Source organism: Glossina fuscipes, unplaced genomic scaffold (assembly GCF_014805625.2).
Source record: "Glossina fuscipes isolate IAEA_lab_2018 unplaced genomic scaffold, Yale_Gfus_2 61546, whole genome shotgun sequence".
NCBI classification, from domain to species: Eukaryota; Metazoa; Arthropoda; class Insecta; order Diptera; family Glossinidae; genus Glossina; species Glossina fuscipes.
In genome coordinates, this window is record NW_024003757.1 from 510983 (window position 1) to 527550 (window position 16568).

Consider the following 16568-nt stretch of genomic DNA (forward strand, 5'->3'; position numbering starts at 1 on the left):
GTAGCACTGAATCGTGATTTTCAGGGCAGTATAGGTTTCATTTACAAAATTATCTAATCCATTTACAAATCGTTTACAGCAACTTATATTTATAACGCTTTAATCGTCGTTCTACTCTTGTCCGTTCGAATATTGCAATTCGACTCCCGCGATTCACTTTTCGACACTCCTACAACTCCCTTATGACTGACCCGACCAGCCAGCGGCATGCCGCAGGTGTATTTGGTTTTTCCTTGTTTAGAATTTAGATTCTTAGGAAATTGACTAATTTTCATGAAAACTCAAATTATTAAATAGGGCATTTACGTAACAATATAATAATAAAGGATGAAATCCATTTTATATAGAAGAGAAAGGTCACATGTGTGCGTTCACATTCAAACAAGTTGTAAATAAAGCATTGCTAATGAACATATACCAACTTTTTTAAGATGTTGAAGAAGTAAATATATAATATAATAGGTAACACCATCGTTATTCCTTATTATACCTTTTTTTCTTACATTAAATTATGCAAATAAAATATTCTTTCTTTCGTAAGATTTAAAACCGCATTTTTTGATACTTCTAGCAGAACTTACGTTTAACAGTTATTCTGCACTTGGTTTCGACGATGCTAATGGAATTTGTGGCTATGCATGTGAAGAGACCCTCATCTTCGGGAAACACTTCATCAATAGTTAAAGTAGCGATACCGTTCTTGTACTTCAAATCAATGATATCCGATGATGCGATTGGCTTGCCGTTCTTGGTCCAAGTAATTTGCGGCTCCGGATCCCCTTTAACATGGCAATTTAATACCAACTGATCACCATCACATACCACCATATCCTTTAATGGCTTGATAAACTCAGGCTTACACATAAGTGAATCATCCGGTGGAACTACAATAAATATGTACATATTAAATTGATTTGCAAATGAATGTTTTTAATATACACTAATACTTACGAATTAGTTCTTTAGTAGCGCTACGTGATCTTGAAGGGCTTCCCGATGTTTTCATAGTATTTGCTGCATATTTCTTTTTATGTAGCGTGGTAGAGTTTTGATTTAGAGAGAAACTTGTGCCAACAACCTGAAATACAAAGTCATTTAACGGCAATTTCGAAACCAAAAAGTTTTTATTTTTTTATTGAGTACAAACCTTGTTATTGCCCTCACTGCTCGATGAATACGATGATGTAGTAATGCTATTGCATATTCGTGAGGAAATGATTGGTGGTGGAGCAGGTTTAATTGGTTGCTCTATATACTTACGATCTAAATTAAGAAGTTAATTTTTATTTAATCCTCATTTCCATGTGGAAAGAATATTCATTTGTTAATTTTAGAGATCGTATTATGAAATGGATGAAAAATAAGGAACAGCGTTTAGGTTTCATTGAACCGCCATTTTCACCACCACAAAAAAAAATCGAATCAAGTACGCAGAATGGGGCTTTTTAAGTAAAATTTTAGAAATTCAGTGCAAAATTTTTTGGACGTACAAAAATGTCACATTTTATAAATGATACTTATAACAGCACAAATTAAATATGGCTCGGCAACGTTGCCTTGTATTGATGCTTCCACTAAAATTTAGCATACAATATTTTTAAATTCATCTGCTTATAGACAATATATATACGTTATTAGTATCATAGATGTATTTAACATCGATTCAAAGTAATGGTGATTATAGGCTAGATGTATACAGCTCATCGCACTAATATCGAAGGCGTTCGAACTGCATTTCATTTTGTATAATACATATGGAAATTTATATATTAAATATTTTTGTGATACTGATATAGAATGATTTAAGACTTGTCTTATTAAAAATTGTGTTCAGATGTCGCGTACTATTAAAGCGGAAACAGCAAAAAAAGTTGGTTGTGGGTATCAAAAAGTTCCTGTGTCAGTTTTTTTTTTGAAATTTTTAGTTGAAAGTGTATTTGATTTGGATGCCTCTCCTGTTTGTTTATAAAGGAGTATATCGTTCGTTTTTAGGTAAAAGGGGAAATCGAATATATTCGCTTTTCTTCCAACTTTAAGCAGAGTTTTGTGAAATGTACACGTACACGTACGCGTACGTGTACGTACTGTTGTGAAATGGATATAAGAAAAGAAAGCACTTATATCCTAAAAGTGAAAACAATTCTTTGCTAATTTTGCAGTCCGATGAGCGGGTTATACAAATATGTCGATATCAATTTTGACCATAAGACAAATTTTGGAATTGGATCTACAAAAAAAACTTTTATCATAGGTTATAGTGATGGAAACTGACATCGTACGATAAAAAAACCAATGAAATAAAATTACTTTATGAAGCTTTGACAAATAAGGTATAGTGAGAATATATGCCTACTTTCTTTTCTTTATCAAACTATAATTAACGTTTACCTCCTGAATAAAGAAAATTGTGCGCTAGTTGAGCTTGTTCTGGCGTGACCCATTCACCTAAAAAAAAGTATATAATAGTATTTCAAAATTAATTTTTTTGTTGAAAATAGTGAACACATAGGTTTTTTATATTAAGAAAGTATTCTAATATTCTTGAATATTTGTGAATAATTTGTTTTAATTTTTTTATAAATAAATTTACATAAAATATACTTTATAGTGTTATAGAAAACTCATTGCATTCTATGTATGTGTAAAAATATTTAAAAGCCTCTTATGTATACAAGTGTTAAGGAGCAATGTTTTCAGAAAATTAACTTGCGTTTATGGAATGCTTATCTTCGTTCATGGGTGCACGTACTTACCTTCAACAATTACCACACAATGGGTTTCGTCGGTGCCATGGCAATTCGTTGCTTTGCAAGTATACTTGCCAGAGTCGGATGGCTTGCAATCAATAATTTCCATAGTGACAACGCCATCTGAATGAGTTATCGAATATTCATATTTACTAAGCTCACGGCCATCTTTAAAGAATTTAACTGTTGGCACTGGTTTGCCGCTCAAACAACACAGAAGCTTGCAAGTGTCGCGTGCTTGCATGACACGTGGACGCAAAAGGAATGTAAAACTGGGCGCCGATTCCGCTTCCTCTTGCCAGAATGTATAAGGTAATGGCGCACGTCGACGTACCGGTGTTGTTTCGTGAATATACTTGGGTGGTTCCATCGGTAATGGATGTACGTTAAGGAAAATGACTTCTTCACGGGAACCATAATGATTTTCAGCTCGAATTATGTATTCACCGCGGTCTTCAAGTTTAACACGATTGATAATGAAATAAAAGTCGTGGTCATCATACCGTTTCATAAATTTGACGCTTTGACGTAGTTCGACATTATTACGCATCCAGGTGAGTGTCGGTGTTGCTATAGCAATGCAGCGGCAATAAAATTTTACGCTTTGGCCTTCATAGCAAAATTGTGAAGACGGTCGTATGACAAAACGGGGTGCTGCTTGACGTCGGTCGAAAGATGTATCGTGCATTTTGTACTTTTCCATAAGCAATTTACGTAAAGATGAATACTCGGAAAGACGACCTAATGGAAGAATACAGTTGTGAAAGTTTTCATATTTTTTACGAAGATTATCACGGAATGCAAGATAACGATCTCTGGCAATTTGTTGAGTTCTATTACGATGATCGCCAGATAACCACGGATGCAATAAACACTCGTGAGAGGTCATGCGTTTTTCTTTATTAGCTACCAATAACTTTCTTATAAAATCTTTAGCTTCTTCTGATATGTGACGGAATGCAGTCGGGTCAAAGTTCCAGTCGCACGCTTTCACGTTTTTTAATGTTTGTATATCGTTGTCACCAGCAAATGGTGACAAGCCGCTTAATAATACATAGGCCAGTACACCTGTAGCCCACATATCAGTATAGAAGCCAACCGGCTCTCGGTTAACAATTTCAGGAGCAGCGAATTCTGCTGTCCCGGTTGTTATTTTCACGACGTCGTTAGGGTCCAGGCGAGTAGCCAAGCCGAAATCGATTAATTTTACATTGGTGCTGGTACGTGTCTGACACATGATATTCTCAGGCTTAATATCTAAGTGAATAATATTTTTTTCATGCATATGTCTGATGCCTTCACAAATTTGGCGCATGTAATTAATTACTTCAGCTTCGGTCATTATGTAATCTTCAGCAGTAATCCTTTCAAAAAGCTCACCACCTGATAGGCTGCAAATTGTAAAAAAAATGTTTTTCCTTTCGTAGGCTGTAACTATTAACGTTTTTGTTTCTACTTACAATTCTAAAATAAGCACCATCTCATTGTCATCCTCAAACGCATCATGTAGGTTAATTAGTTGCTGATGATGGAGTTGATTCATAATATCGATTTCTCGTCGTATGAGATCTTTTTCTATAACATGGGAGACTGGAATAAATTTGGCAGCGAATATATTCCCTGTGTTGCGTTCACGGCAACGATGTACGACCCCAAACGCTCCGGTGCCAATTTCTTCAAGAATATCATACTTGTCGTATAAAACATTGTGCGATATTTCCACAGGTTGTGCCGTAAATTTTGAATAAATGTCAAACACGTAAGTGTCGTAATCATTGACTGGTCCATCAGCCTTCCCACGGATTTTTCTGCCCAACTCGTCAACTTCCCATTTATGTTCTCTAAATTTCTTTTTGATCGTATCTTTCGTCTTAACCAAGGAACTTATTTCGGAAGAGTCTGAACGACCGTAAACGTTATCGGCGTAAATTCGGAATTCATATTCTTTAGATGGCGTAAGATTCATAACAGCCATAGTAGTAAAACGTGTGTTACCGACGCGTATCCAAGATGATAACGGGTGTTCACGTTTTTCAATCATGTAATTAGTAATATCGCTACCACCATCCCACACAGGTGCTTTCCAGTTCAGCGATAGGGAATCAATACCAATGTTATCAACTGTCGGAAAGCGTGGAGGATCTGGACGATCACTTATTTGTATTTTAACATTTGCGGCATCTGAACCTAACTCGTTTACAGCTGTGATTCTATATGGGCCTGAATCCATCCGAGAACCATCACGTATAACGAGAACAGCGTGACGTTCCTTGACTTCTACGAGATAATGTCCACCAGTCTCAATATGTTCACCTTCTCTTACCCAATGAATACGTGGTCTAGGTAAGCCCAGAAAAGGAATCTTAATTACAACGTTTTCGCCCTTGTCAAAGTAAGCCGTATCGCGAAATCGGGGAGGCACGTTAAGCTTTGGGGCGGCTATAAAAATAAAAACATTAATTAAGCATACCTGTCTGAATATAACGTGTAATTTCCTAAGTGGGCTATAAATAGAAAGATACAAACAAGCAAAATTTGATACCCACTCATAATCATCAAAGACGCTCTAGTTGATTTCGCCCCAGCTTTGTTGACGGCCCGACATATATATTCATCTGCATCTTCCCCAAACACGTCGCTAATGTTTAAGTAATGATTATCGCCTTCCGAGTACATGTGATAACGAGCACCGTTTGTAATCTCTCGCGCTCCCTTGTGCCAAGTTATATTCGGCTTGGGTACGCCTGTTATGGTGCAAGTAAATTGAGCATTATGGTTTTGTATGCAATGAGCATCATTTAACTGCTTTATAATAAGTGGTGCAACAGCTGCTTGGGGATCAATAATTTTAACGCAACTTGCAGCTATTGCCTCGGGAGAGAGGCCAGCTTCATTTTGAGCGAAGACGCGGAACTCGTATTGACGTCCCTCAATTAAATTAGGACAATTAATTTGATTGGCAACGGAAATGATGACGTTTACACGTTGCCATGTTTCACTGCTCACTTCTCGTTTGTCAATCCAGTAGCCTTGTACGTAAGCCCCACCATCCGATAAGGGTTTATCCCATTCTAAATGTACGAAATCTTCACCAACTTCGAGAATTCTCGGTATGCCAGGAGGAGACGGCGGATCAATGGGAGCTTTCGCTACAACTGAATTCAGTCCTTCTAATGGTGCACCCATTCCATTATCGTTAACAGCCATAACACGAAAAACATACGTCTGATGCTCAATAAGTCCTTGTACATTAAAAGACGTGTCTTTACAGAAACTGGATACCGTTATCCAATGTAATGAAGTTATATCTTTACGTTCAACAACATAATGTGTTATCCGCAGGCCTCCATCATACGTAGGTGGACGCCAAGTTAATGTACACGAGTGTTTATTCACATGTGATACCCCCAAAGGACCTACCGGCGCTGATGGTAATCCCGTCACGTGAACATTAAATTGCGCCTTTGCAATTCCTGAGTCGTTGCTAAAGACAATTTGGTAAAGACCGGAGTCAGTTTTTACAATATCTCGTATAAAAATGGCTACATATTCATCAAATTGGGTGATCTTAAAATGGGAATCATTCTCTATGTCAGATAGTAGTTCATTGTTTTTACTTATACTTATAGCCATTGGCTGATCGCCACCATAGAAAATCTTGATTTTGGTGTTATCATTTTCAGCCAAAACAAGTTCACTCGGGTATCTATTAATAACCGGTGGTGATCCAATTTTCAGATAACCGGATGAGTGGACAAAACCCAAGGAGTTAATAGCTTCACATGTGTAAGTACCTTCATCACCCGCTTGTATATTTGAAAAGTGCAAGCGAAAAACCCCGTCTTTGCTATCGCTTGTTATGCGGCCGCCTCCCATCGAAATCTCTTTTCCATTTCGTAGCCATCTTGCGCTTGGGGCTGGTTTACCAGTGGCCTGACATTGCAATGAGAAATCTTTGCCGCAAGGAGCCAGCCGGTCGTGCAAATGTGTAACCCATTCGGGTTTTTCGCCCCCTAGAACTTCACATACCTTTATGGGCATAGTACAAATACTGGGTTCGGATCGACCTACTGCATTCATGGCATAAATTCGAAATTCATAGTCTCCCATTTCAACTAAATTGAAAACAGTATATTCAGTATCCAAAATATTGTAGTCATTGCATTTAACCCATATAGCGCCACCTAAGTCACGTCGTTCAACACAATAACCTGTAATACGTGCGCCCCCGTCACTTTGAGGTTTTTCCCATTTCAACTCAGCGAAATGTTTTCCAACTTTAACAACATGTGGCGTGCCTGGTGGTGATGGAACCGTAAATTTGCCTTTGCATTTAAAACGCGTCGAAGATGGTGATGCTTTGCTAAAGCCGGCGACATTTTTTGCTTTTATTCGAAATTCGTATTCACAGCCATTTGTAAGATTGTAGAGCTGATATTTAGTATCTTTTATTAAAAATTCGTAATGGTTCCACGATGTCTCATTAATAACGTCGCGATATTCAATTTGGTAACCTTGAATACGGGAGCCACCATCACTACCCGGACGAGTCCACAGAAGTGTGACATTGCCAGAATCCCAATCGATAACTTTGGGCTGACCGGGTGCATCAGGGACTGTAAACTGGTATTTAGCTGTTATAGCTTCATCAATTTGAAGGGCATCTGAAAGCCCATATTGATTTTCTGCGCGCACCCGAAAACGATAGTTTCGAGAAGGTTCCAGTCCCATTACATCATAATGAATGTTGCGAACAAAACTGCTCACTTTAGCCCATGCTGTGCCATTAATATCTGATTTTTCTACAACATAATTAGTGATCGCTGAACCACCGTCATCTAGAGGACTTTTCCACGATAGTGAGCACGTGTCTGGAGTGATATCGTATGCATTTAAAGGACCTTGAGGAACACCAGGTCTGTCGACGACGATAACATGACAAGCCGCGGAATCATAGCCTTTACTATTTCTTAAAGTAATTGTGTATGAACCGCTATCAGATCTTTTAGCATTTTTATTGTAATAAATAGAATTGTAGCTGTTTGTTTCGAATTTAATGCGGTCATCTGGGATAATATCTTCGTCATTAATTGCCCAAGATGGTGTCGGTATAGGACTGGCCTGATAGGGTACTGTTATTCGGAACTCCTCGCCGGCAATTACTGTCATATCGCGAATGGATAGATCCGAAGTAATTTTCGGAGCATAAGGGGGGCGTTGACAATATATTGGATCACTCGACAGACTAAATGCAGATTGGCCAGCGCTATTTACAGCAGCTACTCTGAACTCATATTTGGCATCTGAAATTAAATTCGATATCTTTTGCGTTAGACTAGGGCACAGCAACTGAACAGCTTTAGTCCATGTATCTTCACTAATTAATCGCTTTTCAATTATATATCCTGTTATTGGCGAACCACCATCGTGTTTTGGTTTCATATATGAGATGGTGATGCTATCTTCCGTAGAATCAACAGCAGTTGGAACCCCAGGAGCATTAGGCACATCGAAAGGATGCCGTGCACGTATGGGCTCAGACGTATGGGCTGGTTCCGATGATCCATATTTGTTTTCAGCACTCACTCGGAAATCATACTCTCTTCCAATGTTTAAGTTACGAACTCGTACAAATGTAGTTGTGCAATAACTGCTAACTTTACTCCAACCTCCCGTTGAACGAGCTTCTTTTTTCTCGATTATATAGTTAGTAACTGGAGAGCCACCGTCATCCTTTGGTGGATTCCAGAAGAGTGTTAATGCATCGCCTGCAAACTCATCAGCACGCAAATTAGATGGTGGTTTAGGCTGATCGAGTACTTTAACATTAAATGTGGCCGCATCGAATCCAGATGTGTTTTTCAATTGTAATCGATATTGTCCTGAATCTACACGTTTGGAATTTTTTACCACAATGCTGGCAGCTTCATCTGTTAAATGTTGGAATAAATGTTGCCCGTCATCTTCTAGCAAAACATCGTTTGTAAACCATTGAGCCACAGGCTTGGGAAATCCCATATAAGGCACATGGATACTAAAATCTTCGCCCGCGCGGCAGACTATATCCCTTATTCCACTTAAATCTAAACATGGTTTGTTGGGTTGTTCTTCAATGATAATGGGTTTGGATGATTTTGACGGATTAGATTTTCCCACTTCATTTAAGGCAATAACCCGGAATGAATATTCCTCCCCTTCTTTTAAATTTGGAATAGTATAAACTGTGTTGTGGACGAGTAAGTCATTAACTGGAACCCAATCTTTAGAATTTTTCAATTTCATTTCTAAAAAGTACCCTTTAATTTTTGATTTTCCGTCGTTTCTTGGTGGACGCCAAGAAAGTGTTGTAGAGTCCTTAGTGATACGATCTGGTTTGGGTGGCTCTGGAGGGTCTGGCTTATATCTTTGCATTTCGGCAGTAACTGACTCTGATGCTTTAGATGGCTTACCAGGACCAGCTTCATTGACAGCAACAACTCTGAACTCATATCGTCCGCCTTCTCTTAAGTCAGAAATTGTATAACTGGTGTTTGGTGTCGGATAGTTATTGCACTTCAGCCATTCACCCCCCCGTTCACGCCTTTCTACTAAATACCCATTTATGGGTTTACCGCCACAGTAGTCGGGTGGGTGCCAAGCTACAGTAACTGAATTAGGGAAGTAAGCTACTATGTCCGGTTGACTTGGTGCATCTGGTGGATCAAATGGAGACTTTGCAGTAACTGGTTTGCCATTTAATGGTTCCGACAGGCCGTATATGTTTTCAGCTTTTACGCGAAATACATACTTTCTACCTTCGGTAAGACCCTTTACAGTATAGTTAGTTTTGGCACAGTACCCAGGAGCGGGTCGCCAGTTCTCGCTGCCGTATTCACAAAATTCGACAATATAACCGGAAATATCGCTACCACCATTATCGTTAGGTGGATACCATGACAGAGAAATATGATCGGGAGCAGCTTCAGTGTAAGTAAGTGGTCCCTCTGGTGGAGAGGGTATATCTACAACAATGACTTCAATTTCAGCGGAGTCCTTACCGAAATCATTTGATAATACTACGGAATATTTGCCAGTGTCTTGCCTTGTTGAATCGTCGATACGGAAGGTAGTTTGATCAGAATTAGAATTATAGGATATGCGATTATTTTGGGAAATTTTAAAGTTGTTAAGTTTATATTCAACAAGAGGCGTTGGAGCCCCTGAAATTGGGATGGTAATTTTAACTGGTTCTCCAGCACGTACTTTAATTTTACGACCAATTAATGCATCTAGGTATAGTCGCGGTTTTTCACACATTGGTTTAGCTGATATGATATTGGAAGGATCAGAAAATTTTCCGTTGCCTGCAGCATTTACTGCAGACACTCGATACTGATATTGATGGTCGTTGCACACGCGATCATCAGTGTATTCACAAATGGGGACTGGCTCTCCATTAACCTTAATCCACCGGCCCATTGCCTTGTCACGCCGTTCTATGTCATAACCAATAACAGGCGAGCCACCGTTGCTAATCGGGGGTTTAAATTTAATAGATATATGATCTTTGTCAGCATCTGAAACTTCTGGCTTGGCAGGAGTTCCTGGAATTGTGAACTGGTTTTTAGCTATGACAGGTTCCTCTGATGCTAAAGGAATTGAGCGTCCTTGCAAATTTTCTGCCATAACTCTAAATTCGTATTGTGTGCCCTCTAGCAATCGAGGAATTACGGCGTGGTTGTACTTAGCATTTACATATGTAACGGCTGGCACCCATCCACCACCATGTGTAACGTCACGTTTTTCGATTACATACGACGATATTTCGGAGCCACCGTTATCTTTAGGCTGCTTCCATGACACAGTGACCGAGTTTGCTGATATCTCTTCATATACCAGAGGGCCAGCAGGCGGTCCCGGACGATCCAGTACAATTAGTTCAAAACTACCTTCATCAATACCAGAATTATTGCGAAGTAACACATGATATCGTCCTGAGTCGTTGCGATTGCAATTTACGATATGCACGACAGTGTGACGACCAATCGTTGTAATGGTTGAACGCTCGCTATTATTAAGTGGCTCACCATTTAAATCCCAAAAAACTTCAGGGGTTGGTTCACCAATGTAATCAATATCGATATGAAAGATGAGTCCAGCTTTGATTCGAACATCGTGAAGAAGTGTAAGGATTTTCGGAGCTAAGTACCTGGCTTTAGCTTGAGTCATATCTGATGGTTCAGACGGCTCTGATTGACCAGCTTCATTAACTGCAATAACACGGAATTCATATTCGTGTCCTACTGTTAATTCCGGAACTGTGGCTGTAGTTTTTTCTGGTGAAATATGCAATGCATTGATCCAATAGGGACTACCTTTTTCTTTTTTTTGGATGATGTATTCAATAAGTGGAGCGCCACCGTCTGATTTAGGAGGGCCATATTCTAGGTCAACATGATCTTCATCGTAATCAGTCACAATCGGCTTGCCTGGAGCATCAGGCTCATCAAATTCATTTTTGGCAGTAATCGTTTTTTCTGCTTCGAGAGGCTCGGATTCCCCAATAGCATTTACAGCTTTCACACGGAATAAGTATTCTTTCTGGTGAATTAAACGGGTTACATCGTGTACTGGGTGAGTACTCATCCCAGCATCGGACCAGGTACCACGTGATAAATCCATTTTTTCTATAACATAATGAAGAATCGGGGACCCTCCATCGTCTTCAGGTACGTTCCATTTAAGACGGCATCCGTCTCGGGTAACTTTGCCAATATCTAAAATCTTCATCGGAGGGCTGGGTCGGTCTACAACCGTCGCATGAGCGGATGCTTCAAAGGATCCATGTTCGTTTGTTAAGTTCAGTGTGTAACGGCCTTCATCACTCCGAAGAGCATTAGATATTTCAAAAGTAAGTTCATTATGGAACAGGCTGATTTCAATGCGGGAAGATGGTTCTATTTCTTTGCCATTGAACAACCATTTTACGGTTGGCCTAGGCGACGCTTCAATTGGCAAAGTCCATCCTAAATGTTTGCCGGCAATAACAGTGATATCTTCAAGAAGTGATTTATCAAAATGCGGTGCCATAAAACGAGGTTTGCAAATAATAGGTAAGGAGGGATCGGATGGATCGCTATGACCACCACGGTTAATTGCAACGACGCGGAATTCATACTCTCCGCCGTCTATCAAACCGGAAATGTGAGCTTGAGTTAGTGGAGCAGATACCTGTTGTGCTTTTTCCCATTGACCAAATTTGGGGCGTTTCTCTACAATATACCCCGTAATAGGTGACCCTCCATCACGTTTTGGTGCGGCCCATTCCAAATCCACAAAATCTTTTCCCCAATCACTTGCGTACAATTGACCAGGTTTGTCGGGGCGACTAAATGGATCCTTAGCGGTAATAGGTTGGGTGCTTCCTAAAGCTTGTGACTGACCCTGCTTATTGACAGCACGCACTCGAAAATTGTAATCATGGTTTTCAATTAAATTTTCAGCACGAATTTCGCAATCAGCGCAATCTCCAACAGGCACCCAACGCATAGCATCATTATCCATTTTTTCCACGACATAGTGGGTAATTTCAGAGCCACCGTCGTCCCTTGGCGGACGCCAGCGTAAGGTGATAGAGTTTTTAGATATTTCGAAAGGTCTCAATGGGCCTTCAGGAATTGATGGTACATCCAGCACAGTAACTTTCACTGTGGCTTTATCTATGCCATTGATATTGCGAGCAGTTAGTGTGTAAACACCTGTGTCCGCTCGTTTCGTATCAACAATACGTAATTTTGTACGGTAGTCTTCGCTTACGATCTTAAACCTATCCGTATTTATTACTATTTGGCCTTCATGAGACCATTCCTTATTTGAAACTGGCTCCCCGCTGATTGGAATATCGTATTCAACTGTATTTCCCGCCCGTATCTTAACATCCAGCATGTAATTGCGGTCTATTTTGGGTGATGTATTTTTGGCGCGAGCTACGTGAGACACGGATGCGTCACTTGGTTCACCTTTTCCAGCCCTATTAAGCGCGCGTACACGGAATTCATATTTAACACCTTCAACCAAATTGGTAACGGCACCATTCGTCACATCACCATCCACTTCAGCGCAAGGATCCCAATCTTGTGAGTACCTGTCGCGCTTTTCAACAATATATCCGGTGATGGGTGATCCCCCATCACTTTCAGGACGACTCCACTGCAAATCGACCACTTCTTTATCATATCCTCTGATTATAGGAATACCGGGTTTGCCAGGTTCATTATATGGATTCTTTGCTATAATAGCCTGCGGTGCAGTTAATGGGTCTGAAGTGCCTTGACGATTTTTAGCACGGACGCGAAATTTATATTTATGTCCTGATATAAGACCGTTTATTTCCAAATTTGTTACAGGACCGTTAGTTTCCCCAGCGGGTACCCATCTACCTGTGGTTTCGTCCAATTTTTCGACGGTAAAGCTTTCAATAGGTTGACCGCCATCGTCGTCCGGTGGATTCCAATGCAACACGCAACCGTTTGCGTGAAGTGAGTCTATTTTCAAAGGACCATTAGGTGGTGCTGGTCGATCTATGACAACTACTTTAACGTCTGCACTATCTGTACCGTTAGGGTTCTCCGCATGAACAGTATACGTACCAAAATTTTCCCTAGTAGCATTAGAGACTTTCAACTTAGTAATATAATCCGCATGAGATACCTTTACATTGTCCTTCGATACTATTTCTCGTTTGTTACAAAACCACTTCGTTTTTGGTACAGGCTCACCAGACACTTTACATTCATATGTGAAAATTTGACCAGCTTTAATTCGAATATCAATAAGATTTGTACGATCAATAAGCGGAGGTTTATTGCGTGATTTCAAGACGATTTGGGATGTAGAGTCCGAAGGTTCACCAGGTCCAACAGCATTAACAGCCGAAACACGAAATTCATAACTTTGCCCTTCAACGAGATCTGGAACAGTAACCTTTGTTTCCCCCTCAGAAACTTCTAACATTTTCTCCCACTTGTTATGGGAAAAAGCTTCAATTATATAGCCGGTAATGGGCGAACCGCCGTCATCCAATGGTGGTGAATAAGACAGATCTATGTGATCTTTATCCCAATCTATTACACAAAGATTTTGAGGCTTTCCGGGTTCATCAAACGGATTTTTAGCGATAATCGAATCATCACTTACAAGTGGTTTGGATTCACCTTCAGAATTTACAGCTGTTACGCGAAACTTGTACTCTGCGCCTTGTTTTAAACCAAGTATCTCTGCCTGAAGTTCAGTAGAGCGACAGCATGGCAACCAACATCCCGTTTCCGGATCTAGTTTGTCCACCTGGAAATATTCAATGCATGTACCGCCGTCGTCGTCAGGCCTTTTCCATTTGAGGTGGCACCCCTTTTTATGAATATCCGAAATTTGGAGTGGCCCTTTAGGTGCACTTGGCTTATCTGTTACTGTCACTTTAATTTGCACACTATCTTTGCCAGAACTATTGGTTGCTGTAATCGTATAGTCACCGGAATCGCCTCTTTCAGTGGGCCGAATGATAAGTTTAGTAAAATAGTCAATCGAATCAATTGTAATATTTTTTCCTGTCTGCAACGGACAATTCGAAAATCTCCATTCAATCTTAGGAGCAGGCTCGCCTAATACTTTGCAGTCCAATTTTAGTGTCGAGCCTGCAGATATCGTGATGTCACGCAAATTTCGGCGATCAATTTTAGGACTAAGAAAGCGTGGTTTGGCAATAAACATCTTACTGACCTCCGACGGTTCTGACTGACCGGCTTTATTAACAGCCATAACTCGAAATTGGTATTCGTTGCCTTCAATGAGACCGTTAATGCTGGCAACAGGGTCAGACGTTTCAGTCTCCATCGCTTTTTCCCACATTGCGCCGCTGTATTTATCTTTCTTTTCGATCACATAGCCAAGTATGGGCGAACCACCGTCACTAGCAGGCGCTTGCCAGACTAACTCAGCTTTGTTAGCTGTCCAGTCAATTACATGCGGACATCCTGGTTTAGACGGAGTACTAAATGGATCTTTTGCAACAATTGTGCCAAAAGTTTCCAACGGTTCAGATTCACCCAATTTATTCACAGCCTTGACTCGAAATTTGTATTCATGACCAGGCTGTAAACTCTCAATATTGAAATCCGGAGTATCGCTTTTGCCACAAGATAGCCACACACCGGTCTCTGCGTCAAATTTCTCAATGGAATACGAATCAATCGGTTCTCCTCCATCGTCTTTCGGCTTTCTCCATTTTAATTTGCAGCCTTCTTTATGTACATTTGATACTTCAAGTGGGCCTTCAGGGCTTTCAGGTTTAGCTGCAGAGAGAAGAAAACCCTATGTATTAATCTCTTTAATTCAATAAGTCGCTTTTTGTGTTTTACTTACTTATGACGTTAATTTGGAATTCAGCAGTATCATGCCCATATGTGTTGGTGGCAAGTAAAGTATACACACCTGTATCTTTACGTTCTGGGTTATTATTAACGTACTTTATATTGTAGGGTAGGGTTTCAATATATCGCAGAGATGTTTGGTGGATTGATTTATTATTCTGAGTCAAGAGCAAATGTGGTGCTGGTTCACCGGCAATATTGATGTCCAAAAAGATGGGTTCGCCTGCTCTAACGTTATAAGTTTTAATGTTGCGGCGATCAATTTTCGGAGCAACTAAAAAATATTAATATTAATATTAAAGGATTCGATGCGTAATCAAATTTAAAGACTCTGCAAATGCTATACAAACACTATTTAATAGCATACGTTAAAGTCTCAAATACCTGACATAAGCAATTACATTTTTTTTTTTTTTATACCCGCCAATCTAAGATAGGGATATACTTATTTTTTTTTTTTCATAACGTATATAACGTATGTATGTAAGTTTCTGCAAGCAGGTTAGTATTTAAAATTCACTAAATTATTCAGAGCAGAAGCGAGTAGTGGAGCGTAAACTGAACTCAACTTAGTTTGTTCTAACAAAAATTTTTAGATTTTCTATCGTTATTCGGAAATTATTAAAGTTAGAAGGCTGAAAACTCCCACATTTGTTTCACGAAACACTTTACATTCCAGGCCCAGAAATGGAACCAATCGACCGTGTCCACACAAATTTGCAAGTAATTAAATTTATTTTTTTTCACTTTTTTGATGTTTTATGCTTATTTATCATAAGGCAAACAGGACAAAACATTTAAAACTATTTCTTACGCTCCTCAAATGCAGATATATTATTTGCATAAAAATGGGTTCGTTTTAAAATGAATATGGTAGACACCGCAATTAATTTTTTTTTTTATTAATACCAGCGATATGAGTATCTCATAAAAGAACTTATATAAATTTCTTACTCCTTTTTTTTTTTTTAATAGTGACTTACTAATAGTTTGGTATCGCAAAAGTAACCTTAAAACACAAACTCTGAGCAATTTAGCCTATTGAACATTAAAATCAGAAGAAATTTATAACTCCTTCCACAAATTATAACAAGGAGCAATCGTTTGCCTCAATTTGGGCCAACGACATCTACGATCTAATTCCAGTAGTGGGTCGTCGGCACTGTTAAGCTAAAGATTGCTGAAAGATTGTTTCGTAGTCTCCTGATACCCATTATATCAGAAATAAAAAAACAAGAAAATAACGAAAAAGAAGTAGCAGAAGTTTCTTGTCAGACTTTACAGATACTATACTAACTGGAACCGGGTACGGGACAGAAAGTCTGTTGATGAAACTGCAAGAAGTGAAACTGTGCACATGGACGCAATATTTTCATTAAGCGGAGTGAGGTCTCTCGTACCCGTTTCATTTAACAAC

General features: G+C 39.5%; 1 protein-coding gene across 15 annotated transcripts in view; it reads right to left on the bottom strand.

Annotated features, from left to right (window-relative positions):
- Positions 1 to 16568, bottom strand: part of LOC119643732 (twitchin) — a 100988-nt gene that overhangs the window by 10243 nt on the left and 74177 nt on the right. For all 15 annotated transcript variants that reach the window (XM_038043186.1, XM_038043180.1, XM_038043185.1 and 12 more), the window contains 8 exons: positions 15144 to 15425; positions 5294 to 15073; positions 4208 to 5186; positions 2754 to 4138; positions 2389 to 2445; positions 1148 to 1263; positions 952 to 1078; positions 582 to 884 (listed from right to left, as the gene is read on the bottom strand). In XM_038043186.1, coding sequence (XP_037899114.1) covers positions 582 to 884; positions 952 to 1078; positions 1148 to 1263; positions 2389 to 2445; positions 2754 to 4138; positions 4208 to 5186; positions 5294 to 15073; positions 15144 to 15425 — 13029 coding nt within the window. The remainder of the gene's footprint in view (positions 1 to 581; positions 885 to 951; positions 1079 to 1147; positions 1264 to 2388; positions 2446 to 2753; positions 4139 to 4207; positions 5187 to 5293; positions 15074 to 15143; positions 15426 to 16568) is intronic.